The following is a 16,924-nucleotide window of genomic DNA, read 5'->3' as shown; positions in this document are numbered from 1 at the left end:
GATTATATTTCATGATCTTCATCAGTTTGGAGTTTGCCCATGTTGTCATGGAGATTTTTTTTTTTCTGAGCACTTTAAAGGAAAGGTTCCCAGTGTTTCCAGTCTGTCTTAAAACATGTCAGTTATCCATATGAACAGTGAAAGAGGTTTTCCTCGTTGTAATCATTCCTCCTGTTCATACTGGCTATTAAAAGATCCTCTTCAAAATGTGTTTTCAATGAAAGTGACAGTGTGTCCACAGTCATTTTGTGCAAAAATGCATTTAAAAGTTGATCTGAAGCTTATATGAGACTTCAGCAGTCTGAGTTAGTCATATCAAGTGGATATCTGCCACATTTACAGTCTTTTTAGCATCAAATTCCCTCTTTGTGTTTCCTCGGACAGTGTTTCCCTGTTGAGCTGTGGTGGAAGTATAGTAACAAAAAGAGGGACTTTGGCACTAAAAAGACTGTAATGTTGAAAGATATCGACTTGATTTGACTCATTTGGAAGACTGAAGCTTCATATTAGCTTCAGATAAACTTTTTAATACATTTTGCACAGAAGGAGAATGATTATGGCAAGAAAAACAATGTTCATTTGGACTCCTGACTATTGTTTTAAGACAGAATTGAAAAATCGTGAACCTTTCCTTTAAGGACTTGGCTTAAAAACTGAGGTTCAAAGTTCATACTTCACTTAAGTACTGTGTTTAAAATGTCTAAAATGCACGGTGCCATCAAGCTAAAGTTAGCCTGAGTTCATGAAAAGTTTTGTTGACGTTTGGTTGAGAGAAAAATTGACATTTTTACCCGATAGAAGCAAAATCTTCTTATCTCATTTCTCACTGAATATAAAATGTGAATTTAACTGTAGAGCTGGCAGAAAAATAAACGTAGAAGAGTAAAAAGTACAATATGTCTCTTTGAAGTATAGTAGAAGTTATGCTGAGTCTCAGCAGCAGTACCAATCCTGTAAAACCGCACATAAGTACAGGTCTTGAGTAAATGTCCTTAGTTACTTCCCACCTCTGTTGACAATCCGGTGATGAAGGAAACTTCAACCAGGGCCTCGGAGGTAACAGTTCAGGGTTAGAGGGAAGTGGCAAGAGTCGAGGGATTAAAATGGAACAAGGCCGGAAGAGTCTGGGTGAGATCTTTATTTCAGGCGCGGAAAGAGAGCCTCTTCCTCTGGTGGCGCCAGTCCTCTGCCACTGTTCCATTTCCTCTTCCTCCTTCTGGTCTCTGTGCATAGCTCTCCTCCTCCTCTGTGAGCCTCAGTCACCGTCACACCTCCATCCTCTCCTCTGGTGGTACGGTTTATCTATCGACGCATCTGATCTCACCTTCAGTTCTAGACAAAAACTCTTAACTTTAGGGGGTGTGGATTAAAAACAAGGTCGCCTTCTTGAACTTTGAAGCTGCAGAAGTTTGATTAATTTGATCCCAAACTGAACTATCAAGCTAAAGCAGAGTATCGTCATCATCTTTAATGGCTGATATCTCCAGTTTGACACCTGTTGCATTAAAAGAAATGTAAACAGGAACAACAAAACCAGAAAACTGACTTTACTGCTTGATGACAGTAACAAAGAAGTTTCTCCACACAGCAGAAATGTCAGGAAGTATGACCTTGCACACATATTACAGTATTATACAGCGTTACAGCTCTTCTACAAGGTTAGCAGGAGACGTTTTTTGATTTTTTTTCCACCATGAAACCAGCATGTGGAGCACAGAAGAGACTGAGCAGTAAAGAAATAAGATGTGTTGCACATCTTGATTTGGAAATCAATTCTGTATAGCAGCTCAGTTAATGGTTTTGCTGATATTTATTGTTGATCTGTTCCCTTTTTTTTTTTTATTCATTTGTCCCAAAAGTGACGCACCACTTCAAGTCGACCGGCTGGTAGAACATGTAATTACAGGCTTCGATTGGATGTATTTCATAACAATTTCTGAATGGATTTGAAGTTTTTGACTGGTGTCAGATTGCTGATGGCAGAATGAGTCATGCTGCACACTACATAACTTATTATTAGGGAATCACTACTGAAAATGAAAGTGGATCTACAACATACAGCGTGTGCACTTGAATCTGTCTTTTCAATACCTGGAGATGATTCATGACCCACATTTTTACAGGTGAACTAGAGGTGAGATGATTAATAGGCTACTATTTTGATAATTAAACCTTTAAATTCACTGGTTCCAGTTTCTTAAATGTGAGGATATGCAACTTTTCTCTGTTTTATACCAAAGTAAACCGAATATCTTTGGCGTTTTGAGTGTTGGTCGGACAAAATGAGAAATTTGAAGACGTCACTTTGGGCTCTGAGGAATAGTGATGAGTATTTCTTAATCAATAGGGAATTGTACTGAAAAATGTAAAATTCACAGAGCAGATTTACTGAATTATCAGGATAACGATTCAGAAGTAAAACCCAAACATGTCTTTTGATATTAATGCATTTTCGAGATTTGCAGTGACTCCAGATTTAATTCATTGTCCTGATAACTCAGTAAACCAAACCAAAAAAAAAAAAAAAGACCCTGTAACACAAACATCCTTATAAATCACTTTTCTTTATTTAAATCAGCGTTAGGCAGTTATGCTATGAACAACACAGGAAAATAAAAACAAAAACCGTGACAAAAAAGAAAAGACATTAAAACATGAGATCCAGTTAACATTAACTGCACTTGGCACTGGATAGACAGTTCATGGAAAGAGGAGAAAAAAAAATATACACATTTGTCATACTCAAAATAGAAGTGCCTCCAGTATTCGTTATGTTGACCGTCAGGAGTGAAAGACTGGAGAATTTAAATATGCTCTCAACAGCATATTAACATCAATAAAATACCGTTTTTTTACCTGCTCTGAGCCCAGATTCAAATCGATCTCATCGTCAGCCTGCGACTGCCTCTCTGTGATTTGTTGGATCTGAAGGAATACGACAGGTGTGGTGCTATAGCGTGGCCGCAGTCTCTTAATACCGCTACAACTGCTCGCACCCGTTCATCCAGCTTGAGATTTACACTCACAGAGGAGGAAGAGGCGAGTTTGATGAGGAACAAAAAAGTATCACTCCCCCACCCCCAAACCCCAAAGTACCGTCACACAACCGATGTCAAGCTCGGGGGCTTTTTACTTTATGTACTTATCCCTTTATAAATCAACCATCAATTCTTCATAAAAACATGGAGGAACTTCTGTTACCACAATACACTCCATTTACAATGGTAGTAGTGCACAGCAACAAAAGGAAAAAAAAAAAAAAATCAAATTTAAAGATATAAATTGAACTCATACATCCAACAAAAAAGGAAAAGCAATTAAAAAAAAAAAAAAAAAAGTAATCCCTCTCCCAGAAAAGAAAAGTCATGATATCATTTATAAAAACTGACATAAAAATGTGATCAGTTCTCGCTCACCTGGAACAGATGCTGAAAGCGGCTCGTGGCTGTTTGTGGTGGACCCTGATTGTGATATTACCTACGAGTTGCTTATAAACTTTGCATCGTTTTAAATCGCCTCCGGAGGTTTAAATCAGGGGAGGACGTTAAACTTTCTGAAACACTCGCTGCAGCGGCTGCTGGTGGGTCCCCACGGTTTACCTGCCGAATTTAACTCGCAGCAAACTTTTATTTCTACAGAAGAACAATACTTGTTTGCTTGATCGGATGGCAGGTAAACGTGCAGCGTTAACATTTCCCACCCTGGTTTTAACCTTCTCCACCAGACTGAGAATCAGACTTCAAAAAATACATCAGCAGGGCAACGTCAACCCTTCTATTCCTAGTTAAAGAAAGGGAGGGGTTTGAGTGGAAATCTGCAAAGATGGAATTGGTTCTCGGGTGGGGTGGGGTGGGGTGGGGGGGTGGGGGGGGTGTGAGCCAATCCCAAACCAGGAGAGAGGAGCGGCAGAGAGGAGGAGAGCAGGGGAGGTGACGGCTCGATTCCCTCTGATGTTCGAGGGAGCATCGAGAGCCGAAAGAGAGAAAAAGAGGGATAAATAGATATATACTCTGCGATGGGGGGCGAGGGGGGAAATGTGTGCATGTACTGTGTGTGTATATGTGTGTGTGTGTGTGTGTGTGCGTGTGTGTGTGAATGTTGTGTTGGGGCTGTCCGTTCAGTGCTTTATCTGACGGTGACTCCTAGTTTTTCCAGCACGCGGACTCCTTTCTCCTGGTACTCCTCCCGGGTCAGCCAGAAGTTGTCCTTGTCCTTCATGATGTCGGCCAGCACGGCTCCGCCCAGGAACACCATGTGCTTTCGCCTGGGAGGATCCTCGATCCGGATCTTAAATTTCTACAAAACGAGGGGACAGGGAGACATGTTAGAGGTCCCTGTGTAGCAAAGACACATCTAAGGCTGTGTTCACACCGGAGCTCAGAGTGTCCCTGTGTTAGTTGATTCAGGTCTTAATGTGTTTCTAGTCTGTGTGAGCTTTCAGTTGGGTCTACCTGGAGATTTGCATCAAAATTTGATCCGGAGGCATAAACCTGATGTTTGTGTATTCAAATCAAAACATGTAATCGCTGCCTTGGCAAACTTGAGAACAACGGTCATAACTTCCGGGCCTGAGGCAGCGTTAGAAACATGAGAATAAAACAGCTGGAGGATCTAACATGTGTCCAAATCTGAAGGACTGCATCATAACTGACATGCCAAACTACATGTAATATCTTTTTTTTTTTTTTTTTTGGGGTAATTTGCATGTACATTATTTTCACAGTGTCATATTGATAGTGGATATTAATATGAAGCATTTTTACACTGGATATGAAGGAGATGCAGTGTGAAAGTCACTTTCACCAGTATTAATTAATTAATTGTTTTAGCATTAGCATTCATTTGGGGTCATTTTTTGGCCATCTGACAGAAATAAGTCCAATATTCACTCTCCTTTTGACTTTGTTTTGGTCTCCACTAACTTATATCTGTCTCATTAGCTGATAAATGCTCCACTGTGTTCACAGGCTAGTTGCTAACTCTGTCTGTACACTACCTGCTCAGCACCAAACACAAGACAGAGGGTTTTTAGAACTTTTTGGAACATTTGTCCCCTGCGACTGAAAATGATAAGCGCAGTGAGAGTGAACCAAAACAATGAGCTAAAAGACTCTAAAGTGTCACAAAGCACATTACAAATTACTCATTGGCTCAATACTTAATATAAAAACACTGATTAGTGCAGCTTTAAAGTGGTACTCCACTCAAAATCAGCATGAAAGGTAGCGTCATGGCAGCTTCGAGTCACTTACACTGGATTCTAATGCTGACAAGTTTCCACTATGGAAAAAAGTATCACAACATCAATACAAACTTCTCAAACCACTCCCGCAGGATAATCCACTTCTCTGCCCTGTCTGTAGTCTCCGTATGTTCCAAACAGTCATATTTTCACCAAATAGGGCTAAAAGATGCTGCTCCTGTTTGTCGCTCACGTGGCTAGCTGTCTAAACGTAGCTGAGAGCAACAAACAAACAGCTAAAAAAGGTGCAAGATACAAATGGAGGCAGTGAATTTAGCCGTACTGCAGCACGAACGTGAGTGTTTGGGCGGATCAGATGGACCATGTGGAGTAGCAGAGGAGAGGAGTGGTTTGAAAGGTTTTTATGGATGTTTTGATAATTCTTCTTCCTACTGTGAAATGTTGTCAACATTGGAATCCATTGCAACCAACTGAATGAATTCAAGCCGACCGCAGCCTCGCTCTCCGTGACAGATCTGAAGTACAAACTTTTCAACAGACACTTTTCAAGCCTACAGGGGCTGACTATTTGGCATAGCAGTTATTTGAGGTCTTTAGGGACCCATCTGAAAGAAAATCCTCTGTCTTGTAACAGACTGCACACATTTGTGTTACTTGAAGATATATATGTGGAGGGGAAAAAAACCAACACTACATATAAAGAGCTCCATTCCAAAACAAGATAAACACTTTGAGAAAAGTGGCCGCAGTTGCGGGCAGAAGAGTAAAGCACATAACGACTTGCTATTAAACTTATGAGTCATCTGTAGACCTTTGTTTACAAAATAGTTCTGTGCAAAATCATCTGTGTCTTCAGGATACTGAGGTGGAGCTGTAATGTAATGATATCTTTCCTAAACAAATATTTACCATTGGGAGGTGAACCCCACGCATTTTGTTATTTAAGTGCTTAGTCAATGTCTGTTAGCCTCTGGCACCACCTGGTGGTAGCTTCTGTACACTGCACCAGTCTGAGGCGTCACATAATCATTAACTTTGCACCTGAAAATTTCAAATGTGTTTGAGACAGACATGGTTTAATTAGTAGCTTTAGATAATTCAAGGGGTTTAATTTATTCAGCTAGGAACACCTGGTGTGTGGAACTAGACCTCATCAGGACAAAGGAGATACTGAGAAGTAAACTGCTAGTTGTCAGTCTCAGTTTACTCACCACACTTGACTTAAATACATTCCCTGTGGTTGTTGTACCTTTTCTGGCACTGTCAGCCCTCTCATATGTGGGAAACACCACCCAGACTAACTTAAACACACCCTGAATCAGCTGGAAATACTAATTCACAGAAACTAAGAGGCCGGTGCATTAAGTCCAGACTTTAGCTCATTTGAAGCTACCAGTGAGTTCAGTGGCATACTTTTTTTTTTTTTTTTTTACATTGTCGAATTCATACTGTAAATCACATCTGAGCAGTTTTAGCTCAAAGTCCTTCAGTAACACTCTTCACATTATAATTACAGATGAGGCGTTAAGGTTCAGTTTCTCACCGAAAGCTTGTCCACATCTCCCTTGAGCACACGCTCCAGGTACAGCTGCTTGAGTTCCCTCTCCAGCCGAGACGGCAGGCCCGGGTACATGGTGGATCCTCCTGATAACACGATGTGTTTGTAGAACTCAGGCCTGATAACGGGAAGACAGACAGAGAATGAGAGCAGAAAGAGACCAAACAACAGGCACATGCAGAGAGGAGGAGACAATCTTAAAGTTGAGTAATGTTGCTAGTTTTCCTTCACAACTGGAAGAATGAGCATATACTTTCTCATTTTAAGTCCACAAATGTTGAAAATGTACTTTCAGGACATTACAAATTTAAATTGATGACTTAAGCTGAATACAACTAAATAGATTATACAGCTTTTTGCAGAAGCAAAGAATTAGCAACATATTGGGTTTTCCAAGCGTTTGTTATCTTGGATTTTTCCTTCTCTTATAAATACCCAAAGATAAATTTTCATTCTTTTACATTCAGAACTATGGAGTGCAAGAAATACTTGGTTTAAAACCCTGAACTGCTTCAGTGGGAGCTCTATACTGCTGAAATGTTTGTTTGCATGTGTGTGTGTAAGTGTGTGTGTGTGCTGTGATTTGTTGTGTATCATTGTGTGTCGGAGTGGAAACACCCCCAGCAGAGTTCATAGCGCTGCATCAACCCTTCTTTATCGACAGCGACAGGAGCGTATCTTCCCGCTTTCCTCGGCCTCACCTGGTGTCTATGTCGGCCGCCTGGATGGTGTTGAAGAGCAGCTCGGCCACTCCGACGCCCTCCACGTTGATGAGGTGGGGCTGGAACAGAGCCTCAGGGGCCTCAAACCGCTCTCCACCCACCTTGATCACACGGCCATCTGGCAGCTGGAGACGTGTGGGAGGGATGAGATGAAAAGAGGAGGAAAAAAAAGAAAGAAAGAAAGCATGACACCACTGAAGCAGTATGATTTAATGTGTGACTCAACATAAAGAGATAAAGGGTGTAAATCTTGATGAATCATTCTGTTCGATGGTTGTTTTTAAAAGTTGTTCTCAAGACGAGGAAAAACTTTCCTGCACTTAGAAAACAAAATCCTTCAAGACTCTAATGATATTTCACAGTAAGTTAAAGCACAGATATTACAGGCTACAAACTGAGTAGAGTGAACGTGTGTGTGTGACTATAAAAAGGCTTCATTCAGTTGAGGGCAGTGGGAGGAAGTGGAGCCCAGCCACCGCCGCAAAGTGGCTGCACAGGAAATGATGTAACGCACGGTTCAGGGCTCTCCGGCCACAGTTACATTGCCCTCCTTGTTTCGGCACACTCGAGCACACAAAATGATACTTACACATACATGTTCACACACCTACACACACACACACAAACTCACTCGCCTACGTTAACCCAAACACACATGGTCACAGTGAGCTCTGAGACACAACATGTGCTCGGTAAGGCGTGCAGAAACACAGACTTCACGACCTGCGTTTAGATTCTGTGGTTCCCTCTGCAGGGAAAAGGGCCTTGGAAAGAAAAGCAAGTCTAGTGGAGGAGCGCTGCACCCCCATATGTTTGAGTCCCAGAGAAAACAAGTTAGTCAGCAGCACTGCCCCGTCTAAAAAGCAGCCAGCAGATCCAACAACGGGCATGTGGTAGTCTACTTAGCTCAGTGAAGAAACAGATTTAGTTACACCATTAGTTTTGATTACTTTTGGGAGAGATTCGTTCTATAGTGATGCTATTTTAAGCCAAAATATGAAACTTGTGCACATGTGGTGTGCATAAAAAAAAAACAACCTCATTTTACATCAAAAAGTAAACAAAACGAAATTGAGAATCCCCAGATGGCTGGAAATGTGTCGCTATTCTAAGTGAAAATTGACAACAGCTGCGTAATATGTCCAATAAAATATGAATGAACCAATTTCCAAAGAAAGTGTTTTAGCAATTATTTCGCATTTATGTCTCGAAAATGAAAACATTCTTTGTCCTCTTTGCCCTCATATTCAGTCTCACTGTATCCTAGTTGGTTTTCTTGTGCTTCTGTCTCTGATTTAGATATTTTCTTTAATAGGAGATGTTTATTATGATTTTTATGGCATTTATTAGATAGTTGCCTATAGAGAGCAACACACATGGCAGGAGTGGGTGAGATGAGGGGGACTAGGACAGCTGAGCCTTATGGGAACCAATTTGGGAGTTTCTTTCAGTTCAAACTGCAGAAATGATTGATTACAGCTCCTCTTTCTGGATCTTTATTCATCGACGAGTATTGTTTTGTTTTATTTATTATCAAAGTCCTTATATTCCCCTATTTGATGTGAACAGTGTACACAATGTCCATGTGAGGGCAGCAACTCATTTTTAAGGCAAGTCTCACGCTGGCTACTGTGTCTTCACACCTGCTGAAGTGAAACAACAATCACAAACACCACATTGAATCATAAGTCTTAGCTCAGCAGAAGTTGAACTGCTCTGTTAAAACTACTTAAAACACACAAACACACATCCTGAACTTTCCCTGCAGGTATTAAAAGAGTGACTGCTGCACTGACCCCTTACAAGGGGCTTACTTTTATAAGTTTTTATTCAAATAATAAAAAATATAAATGTAAGTAGATTTGCTTTATTATTTTGAAAACTAAAACACGTGATTATCTACCGTGTATGATTCCACGAGCACAGTGGTCTCCAGCGCCAGCTTCTGCTCCTGCTCGATGTTGTAGCCCACGTAGCACAGCTTCTCCTTCATCATGCGCACAGTCTCGAAGTCTGCAGAGTGGTTGAAGGCGTAACCCCTCAACAACAACAACTGCACCCAGACAGGGAGACAAGGGGCAGGGTAAAAGTGGGGATGAAGAGAGAAAGCAGAGAGAATGTGATGAGGGTCAGAAAGCATTATTCTATTGAGTTTCTTATTGAAATCTCTAATATTTTTACTGTAAAAAACCAAACACATCACACTGGCACTGCTATTGCTAAGGTCTTCTCAAAATTAAGACCGTTAATTCTAATTTCCTCCTTCCTAAGAAGCAATAAGCCTCTAGATGACTATAACCCATATAAAGAGACTTAAATCACAGCAAACTATAAAACAAAAGATGCACCGACATTTGCATTTAACACCCTATTTTGGATGTAGAATTACAGTGCTGCAGTTACAGTGTGATGATGTAGTGCCAGTGAGTGTCATTATCTTCCAGAGACTGTTTTGACTGACTGGATACCTTGATGAGGTAGCGGGTAATGTCCCTGCCTGCGATGTCCAGGCGTCTCGTCAGGTGGGGCAGGCTGAAGCCCTCGTACACAGGACAGATGTGTGTCACACCGTCCCCAGAGTCTACCACCACACCGGTCAGAAGGCCTTAAAAAAAAAAAAACATGAACTAGAGTTAATAATCTACACTGCTACCAAGCTAGGTGTGTTTGTGTGCTTTGGGCTACTGACGGTTAGCCTTGTCAGCTGGGTAAACACACAAAACCTGAGATAACACGTTTAATGTAACAATTGACTGTTAATAACTGCTCACTAGTTGGTAATAAACTCAGAGACAAAATGGCAGAGCAGCACACACACACACACACACACACACCTCACACAGGGACGTGTGTTCGAAACAGAATGTGTAGGTGCGAATAGTTCATATGAAGCTCTCCTGCTTGATGCATCACACGTGGGTTTAACACATCAGAACAACTCGGATCATGTAGTTGTCTGTCACTGGAACACTTTAAAATGATGTTCATGTGACTGTCTAGACTTTCTGGCACTAAGAATATCATTATCTGGCGTCTAAGTTGTCTCATGAAATAAATCTTTGTACAAACTATTTGACAAAGGTGTGGTAGTTAAATACAGCCTCACAAGAATTTTTTTTTTGCAAATAAAATGAACAGTCATCTCTTTCTGAGCTTCAAGCCACAGAGGAGGTGTAGGGTGACTTCTGAATGAGCAGTGAAGCAACTAATGGCAGCTATAAATAATTTACTAGTTATAACACAGATATAATCCTGCTATCTGGGGGGAATCTTCTTTGAGGGTGAAAGGAAGAATACCAGCAAAAAAAAAAATGTCATGTGGAAACTGCAGTAGTCAACAGCAGAGTGCTCACATATCTTTCGGTTAAAACCTGCAGCCAAAGCATGCATGTGTCTCTTCTTACCTTGGGCATACAGTGTCAGCACAGCTTGAATAGCAATGTAGACTCCTCCAAACTGGTAGGTCTCGAACATCACCTGCAGGAGAGACCAGATAACGTCAGACAGCGAGTTCAACCGGTTTTTGTTGATGAAACCAAATAAATACAGTACATCTGGCGACACATGCGGAACATGATCTCTGTAGCATAATTCAGAAGTAATATGTGATGAAATAATTTCACAGAGGATTAATCAAAATGGCACTTTTGCAATGCAGAATGACCTTAAAAGGCATTTCCTCCAAATGGCTGCTACATGCTGGCTCAAAAAGGTCTAAACAGCTGATTGATCTTCTTCTAATGTACATGTTTGTGGCCGTTTTGTGCTATTAAGGGGATACTGATGCTTAGAGAGGGTTTGGGTGTGTGTCTGCTTGATTGACAGGTCTCTGAGGCTATAACACACAACCCCACCTCAGCTGCACACAACACAGAGCTGTAAGTTATATAAACTGGAGACCTACAGTGGCCCAGTTAGGTATGACAGGTAGGAAAGACCTATCTGTTTTTTTAACATCTCAGTTTAATATAGTTTACCATCTTAGAGTAGAAAAGGTTGTATTTATTTAAACGCAGCTTATAACTTACAGTAAGAAATGCAAAAACTTGTGCGCCACAGTAGCCTGCTGGTTAAGACACGCCACACAATCTCGACAGCTGTGGTTCAAATCCAGCAGCGGACCCCCATCTCCCTCACTCCCTTAATTTCCTGTTTTCTCTCCACTGTCCCTATAATAAAAAGGCATAAAATGCCCCTGAAATATATATATATATAAAATGCTAAAACTCTCCTTTCCTTTTCCCATCACACAGCTACAAAAATACCTACAAACTGCACACACACGGACAAAAATGTCAACTTACCTCGATGATTTTCTCACGGTTCTTAGTTGGGTTCATTGGAGGCTCAGTCAGCAAGATCTTGCAGTTGCGGGAGTCGATGTTGAGCTTCTCTGGGCCGAAGGTGTAGTCCCACAGGTGTTTCATGTCATCCCAGTTCCTGACGATGCCGTTCTCCATGGGGTAGTTGACCTCCAGCATGGAGCGCAGCTCGCTGGCCTCATCCCCCACCATCAGATCCTGGAGGGAAGGGCCAAATGTCAACGCAGATAAATATTTAGAAGAAGCAGTCCATTTCCAAAACTCAGTTTGGATCATTCAGAGTCACTTGGAGTAGGGATGAGCACTGAGAATTGGTTTAAGGGAAATAACACCTGTAATTTTAACTTGCCCTCTTGCCCTGCTGGTCTCATAAAAATCAGGGAAACTGGATCATCAGATGACAACAGATAAATTCATGGCCTCAGATCACGCCCAAGTAGTAGGTCTTTTTTTTTTTACTATAAAATTCAGTTACCCAGCATGCACAACAAGGCATTAGTTTCCATGCATGTACACCTGGAAACACTTCTGTTTCCCTCTAGCTACAGTAAACCACTCGTTTTAGCACCATCCAGCTAGCTGCATGCAAGGCAGCCTGGCAATGTAAACAACCGTTGGGTTAGAGCTCAGTGTTAGCCACACAGTCAAGCATCTCACGTTCCACTTGGAGACATCAAAAGCCTACTGAAGGCAGCCATTTTATGGGTTCATCCTGTGTGCTTTGGCATTAACAAAGTACCAGTCACAGGCATCGCCTCCATGTGGTCTCAATAGAAAAAAAAAAAAAAAGTACAAAGAAAAACAGAAAAACAGATGTGCTTCCGTCTCCAACTTTCAGCTGTCTGCCATGCATCCTCCAGTGTGGACACTTCCGCTGCACTAGTAAAGGTGAAGCACTCACAGATAGTGAAATGCTCTGAAGTAGGACATTCCTGAGCTGAAATATGTCAACTGCTTCATAACAGTGGGCTAAATGGATCTGTGATGCATATAGGGAGGTAAAACACTTATCATTTGGCAACAGGCGTTGTAGCAGCAGCTGGCATTTTAAGATCTTTTTAGCTGAAAAACGGTTGTGATTATATCAGTCCTTAAATAGCAGCAGGATTGAGGGGGGGTGTAGCTGTCAGGATGCACCAGCAGATCAGAGACTCTGAGAATGGAATCGGTCCAAAATCTCTTTTAGCACTCCATCGATAACAGCTGGCCTATGATTCATCACAGCCATTTTTGCAACACTTTCAGCCTGAGGAGAGGAGTGCATTAGTGTAAGGTGCTGTATATCTATCTGACTGTCGGCCACTCGTTAGGAGATCAACACTCAAACTCAGCGCTTTAATTCACCAAACTAGTTGGAATGTAGAAGAATGGAATCATTGCGTGAGTAGAAATGATGAAAGAAAACAAATGAAGACATAAAACAAAAAAAAAAAAAGACATTTCAAACAAAGAAAGATTTTTCGGCTGAGATCAAAACATGACACAACTCTCTGTAGCAGGCAAGAACAGGAGGCACACACCAACCTGAACTTACCATCTTCTGGGCATTCTACTTCACCGTGGGGGAACCAAACATGGAGGAAGAGGAAGGTAAATATATATATAGATATATATGAAGGAAAGATGAATAAACAAAAGAATTGGAAAGAACAAGAGAAAGGTAGAGATAGGTTTCATGCTAAAATAATAGAAAACTGTCAGACATTTGGCTAGACCTCAGTTATTATTTTAACCCACATTACAGTATCTATGCAAATATTTTATATTTGCAGAATGCACTGAGATACTGTAAGATCTTATTTCTACCAGGACGACATCTAAAAACAAGAAGGTAGAATTTGTGATTAGAGGAGCGATTCTGAACCAGATTATAGGAGTGACTGCTAACTCTTACTGGACAGCTCACGACAGAATAATATCAGATCTTCTGATTGAAATTAGAACCTGACTTTGTTCTGTTCGGTTCCTTCATTCCAGGAACATCAGGTGTACCGGTTCGTACCTTGATCTCAATGTTTCCCACTTTGGCTGTCGATCGAATGATGGGCCTCCCAACAAGCGCAGGGAAGATGTGCTCTGGGAAGTTGGAGCCTGCATAGCCGCACTTGACGAACTAAAAAGAGAGGGGGACGAGAAGACCAGAAGAAAGAGGAAGTGATGAGGAATGACATTTTAAGTACTGATAAGATAAACTGTGCAATACAACAAATATAACATCATGGTCATCCTGCTGATAACAGTGGGCCCAAATAGCTTTCGGACTGTGAGAAAAATGTAACCACAGACGCTTAAATACCAGAACATATTTCCTGCTATAGCGTCCAGCACAATGGACAAAAACCTTAAATGTTTTGAAATAATGTTTAATGCTTTCTCTGAAGTGTAAGGTGGCACAGAAAACCAGGAAGAGAAAACATCTAAAGTGTATTATGATAAAAACAATTGCTTATAATCTGTTGTCTCAGATTATAAAACTGATATGTCGACATTTTGCTCTGCTCTAATTAGAGATTTCCCCTCGCTTGCAAGTTGCGATGCTACCACTGAACACATTTTTGTCCTTCCTCTGCAATGCTTCGATGTAAAAACTGTATTATGGCAACATCGCACAAATACAGTGGTTTTGTTTTCACACGTTAGACTCTTCTGCACTTGTTCTATTTGTGTCAAGACATCAAACATCTGCAGACACAGAAATGAAAGAACATGATTTTTCAAACTGCCAGTGTCCATGAAAAAAATTCAAAGATGATCCACCAAATATTTTTCTCTAAAGTAAATCAAAATAAATTCAGCGCACGTAGCTCACTGCTGCCACAGGGTAATTTGATAAAAAAATAAAACTGTAATCGTAACAGACGAGGCAAGCCAATTCTGTCAGTAGCAATTTTGTAAAAAAATCAACTAATGCTTGATTAATCCTCTTACAGAACCAGTTCACCCTCTACAGTCTATGTCAGTGGAAGATTGTGCAATTTACCAGTAACAGCCTACAACTGAGCCTCGCATCTTCCGTTTTGCAGATGCATGTGCTTGCCGTAACACAAAGCAAAGTTAAAAAGTCTGATTTCACAGTGGACTCAATGATGTGAAATAGCAAGTAGCAAGTCTATAAATGTAATGATGACATATGTGACTGTGGCTCAGACTATTCTCACTTCCTCTTGACTTGTCAGTTCAACCTTGACACGGAGGCGGGGTTTTTTTTTCTTTCTTCTTTTTTCTCTGAGCTTCATTCGCATAAGGCTATGCTTGAAAGAGTCGCATCTCAGAAAAAGCCTTATTAGTCATTAACATGCTGAGCCAACATCCTCTTTTACTGCTGACAAGCTTTGGGAAGGAAGTTTCTGCACTCTGAGAGAGACTGTTACCTGTTTGCATGAGTAACTCCTAAATATAAACACAGAGCAGCAAAGTATGTCGTATACTATGAACGGGGGACAAACTGCTTATTTTTTCTATAAACCACAGCAGCTTAAACATCCTCCGAATTCAAGTGGACTATAAAACCAGCCAACAATGTTAATAAATAAAGACCACCAAACTGTCCCCTCAGCAGTGCAGACATGACTTGACTTTTGCTACTTCCTTCTAAACCCGAACTGTTACCTCTGAAGCACTGTTTGAAATTCTTTCATAACCAGCTTGTCAAGCGAGATAGGAAGTAACTAAAGAGATTTACACAAAAAAAATGTGGATATCTGCCACATTTACAGTCTTTTGAGCATCAAATTCTCTCTTTGTGTTTCCCTGCTGAGCTGCATTGGAAGAATAGTAACAAAAAGAGGGACTTTGGCACTAAAAAGACTGTAATGTTTAAAGATATTTACTTGATTTGACTCATTTGGACGGCTGAAGCTGCATATTAGCACCAGATAAACTTTTAAATACATTTTTTCACAGGGGGAGGAGTGTAGATATTGCCCCCCCCCCCCCAATCACTTACATTTTAAGTGCATTATGAATGGATCTTCTAATGGTCAGTATGAACAGGAGGGATATTTATGGCAAGAAAAACCTATTTCAATGTTCATTTGGACACCTGACTTGTTTTAAGCCATACTTGAAAATGGTGAACCTGTCCTTTAATGTTGAGTGTTTGTCAACCCGGTAAAAGCACTCATTCATCCAATAAAGCTCTGCAATGTTTTTACTTTTGATTTAGGGTGAACACACAATTGGAAAACGTATGCAAAGTGGTCTTTCAAACCCCACAATAGCCTAACGCTACTAAATGACACTTCTATCCGGGAAGTTGGGTCTTGCTACTAACCAGGAAAACATAAAAGTGGTTCCTTAATTAACCTAACACGGCCTAAGCTAGCTAGCCACCGTTACACCTAGCTGACGTAGGGTTTTAGTACAAAATCTAGCTACTGCCCTTAATAACCGAACCAAATGTCCAGCAAAAACAGTGAATCTGCAAATTATGCATCGTTTGCTAAACGCTTCATTGACTGACGTAGCTGGCAGACAGAATAAACCAGACAGCCAGCTGTTAAATGCTAGCTTCAAACTAGCAGGCTAGGCTAGCTGCTGTAGCTTAACAACCGTTGGCAGCAAATGAGCTGTTACTCGTCTGTCTTAATTGTGTGGTTAGTACAGATGAATGAGCTACGACCAGAGCTGTGTATTCAGCATTTATCCCACGGCTCTACATGCTGTTTCCGTGTCGGGTCTGTATGAATGAAAATTAGCTGGCTAACAGTCTGGCTAGCTACCCACCCAGTTAACGCTAGCTAGCTGACAGCCCCACTTCCTGTTTCAGCAAATCGCTCGACATAACGGCTCCGTTTTAAAGCAAAGCCACGGATCGATCACCGAAGCTGTGAACTCACCCCGGTCCCATTGTCACAGACCACCACTTTCCTTCCCTGGCTGTCCATTGTGTAAAAGCCCAGTTGCCTCTCTGAACCTCCCTCAACTTTCTTCGGCAAGCCGGAAGGAAGACGCACCAAACCCGGCCGAGAGTAGGAAGGGAAGGGTGCTCATCCGGTGTGTGTGTCAGTAAGAGCCGCTCAGATGACAGCCACTCCCTTCAACATGCCTGTTCAGCTTCCAGCTCCTCGCAGCAAATGTATTGACTGATAGTATTGCTATAAACAAAATTATTTAAGAT

At 41.2% G+C, this 16,924-nt stretch overlaps 1 protein-coding gene across 2 annotated transcripts; it reads right to left on the bottom strand.

Moving 5' to 3' along the window:
* Positions 1-2,545: 2,545 nt before the first annotated feature.
* On the bottom strand, positions 2,546-16,802 carry LOC137197374 (actin-related protein 2-A-like). Of its 2 annotated transcripts, XM_067610747.1 has the most exons (10): positions 16,644-16,802; positions 13,808-13,918; positions 13,340-13,354; positions 11,788-12,003; positions 10,888-10,960; positions 9,952-10,088; positions 9,387-9,536; positions 7,463-7,608; positions 6,747-6,879; positions 2,546-4,296 (listed from the first exon to the last, which is right to left on the bottom strand). In XM_067610747.1, the coding sequence occupies exons 1-10, from the start codon at positions 16,689-16,691 to the stop codon at positions 4,126-4,128; spliced, it is 1,200 nt and encodes a 399-aa protein (XP_067466848.1). In that variant the 5' UTR covers positions 16,692-16,802; the 3' UTR covers positions 2,546-4,125. The 2 variants fall into 2 exon arrangements, with proteins under 2 accessions (XP_067466848.1, XP_067466850.1); XM_067610749.1 differs by lacking the exon at positions 13,340-13,354 and having other exon boundaries at positions 16,644-16,800.
* Between the last annotated feature and the right edge of the window lie 122 nt (positions 16,803-16,924).

This window comes from Thunnus thynnus, chromosome 14 (assembly GCF_963924715.1).
Source record: "Thunnus thynnus chromosome 14, fThuThy2.1, whole genome shotgun sequence".
NCBI lineage: Eukaryota > Metazoa > Chordata > Actinopteri > Scombriformes > Scombridae > Thunnus > Thunnus thynnus.
Note: the sequence above shows the minus strand (reverse complement) of the source record. Positions and strands in the feature narration are given on the sequence as shown.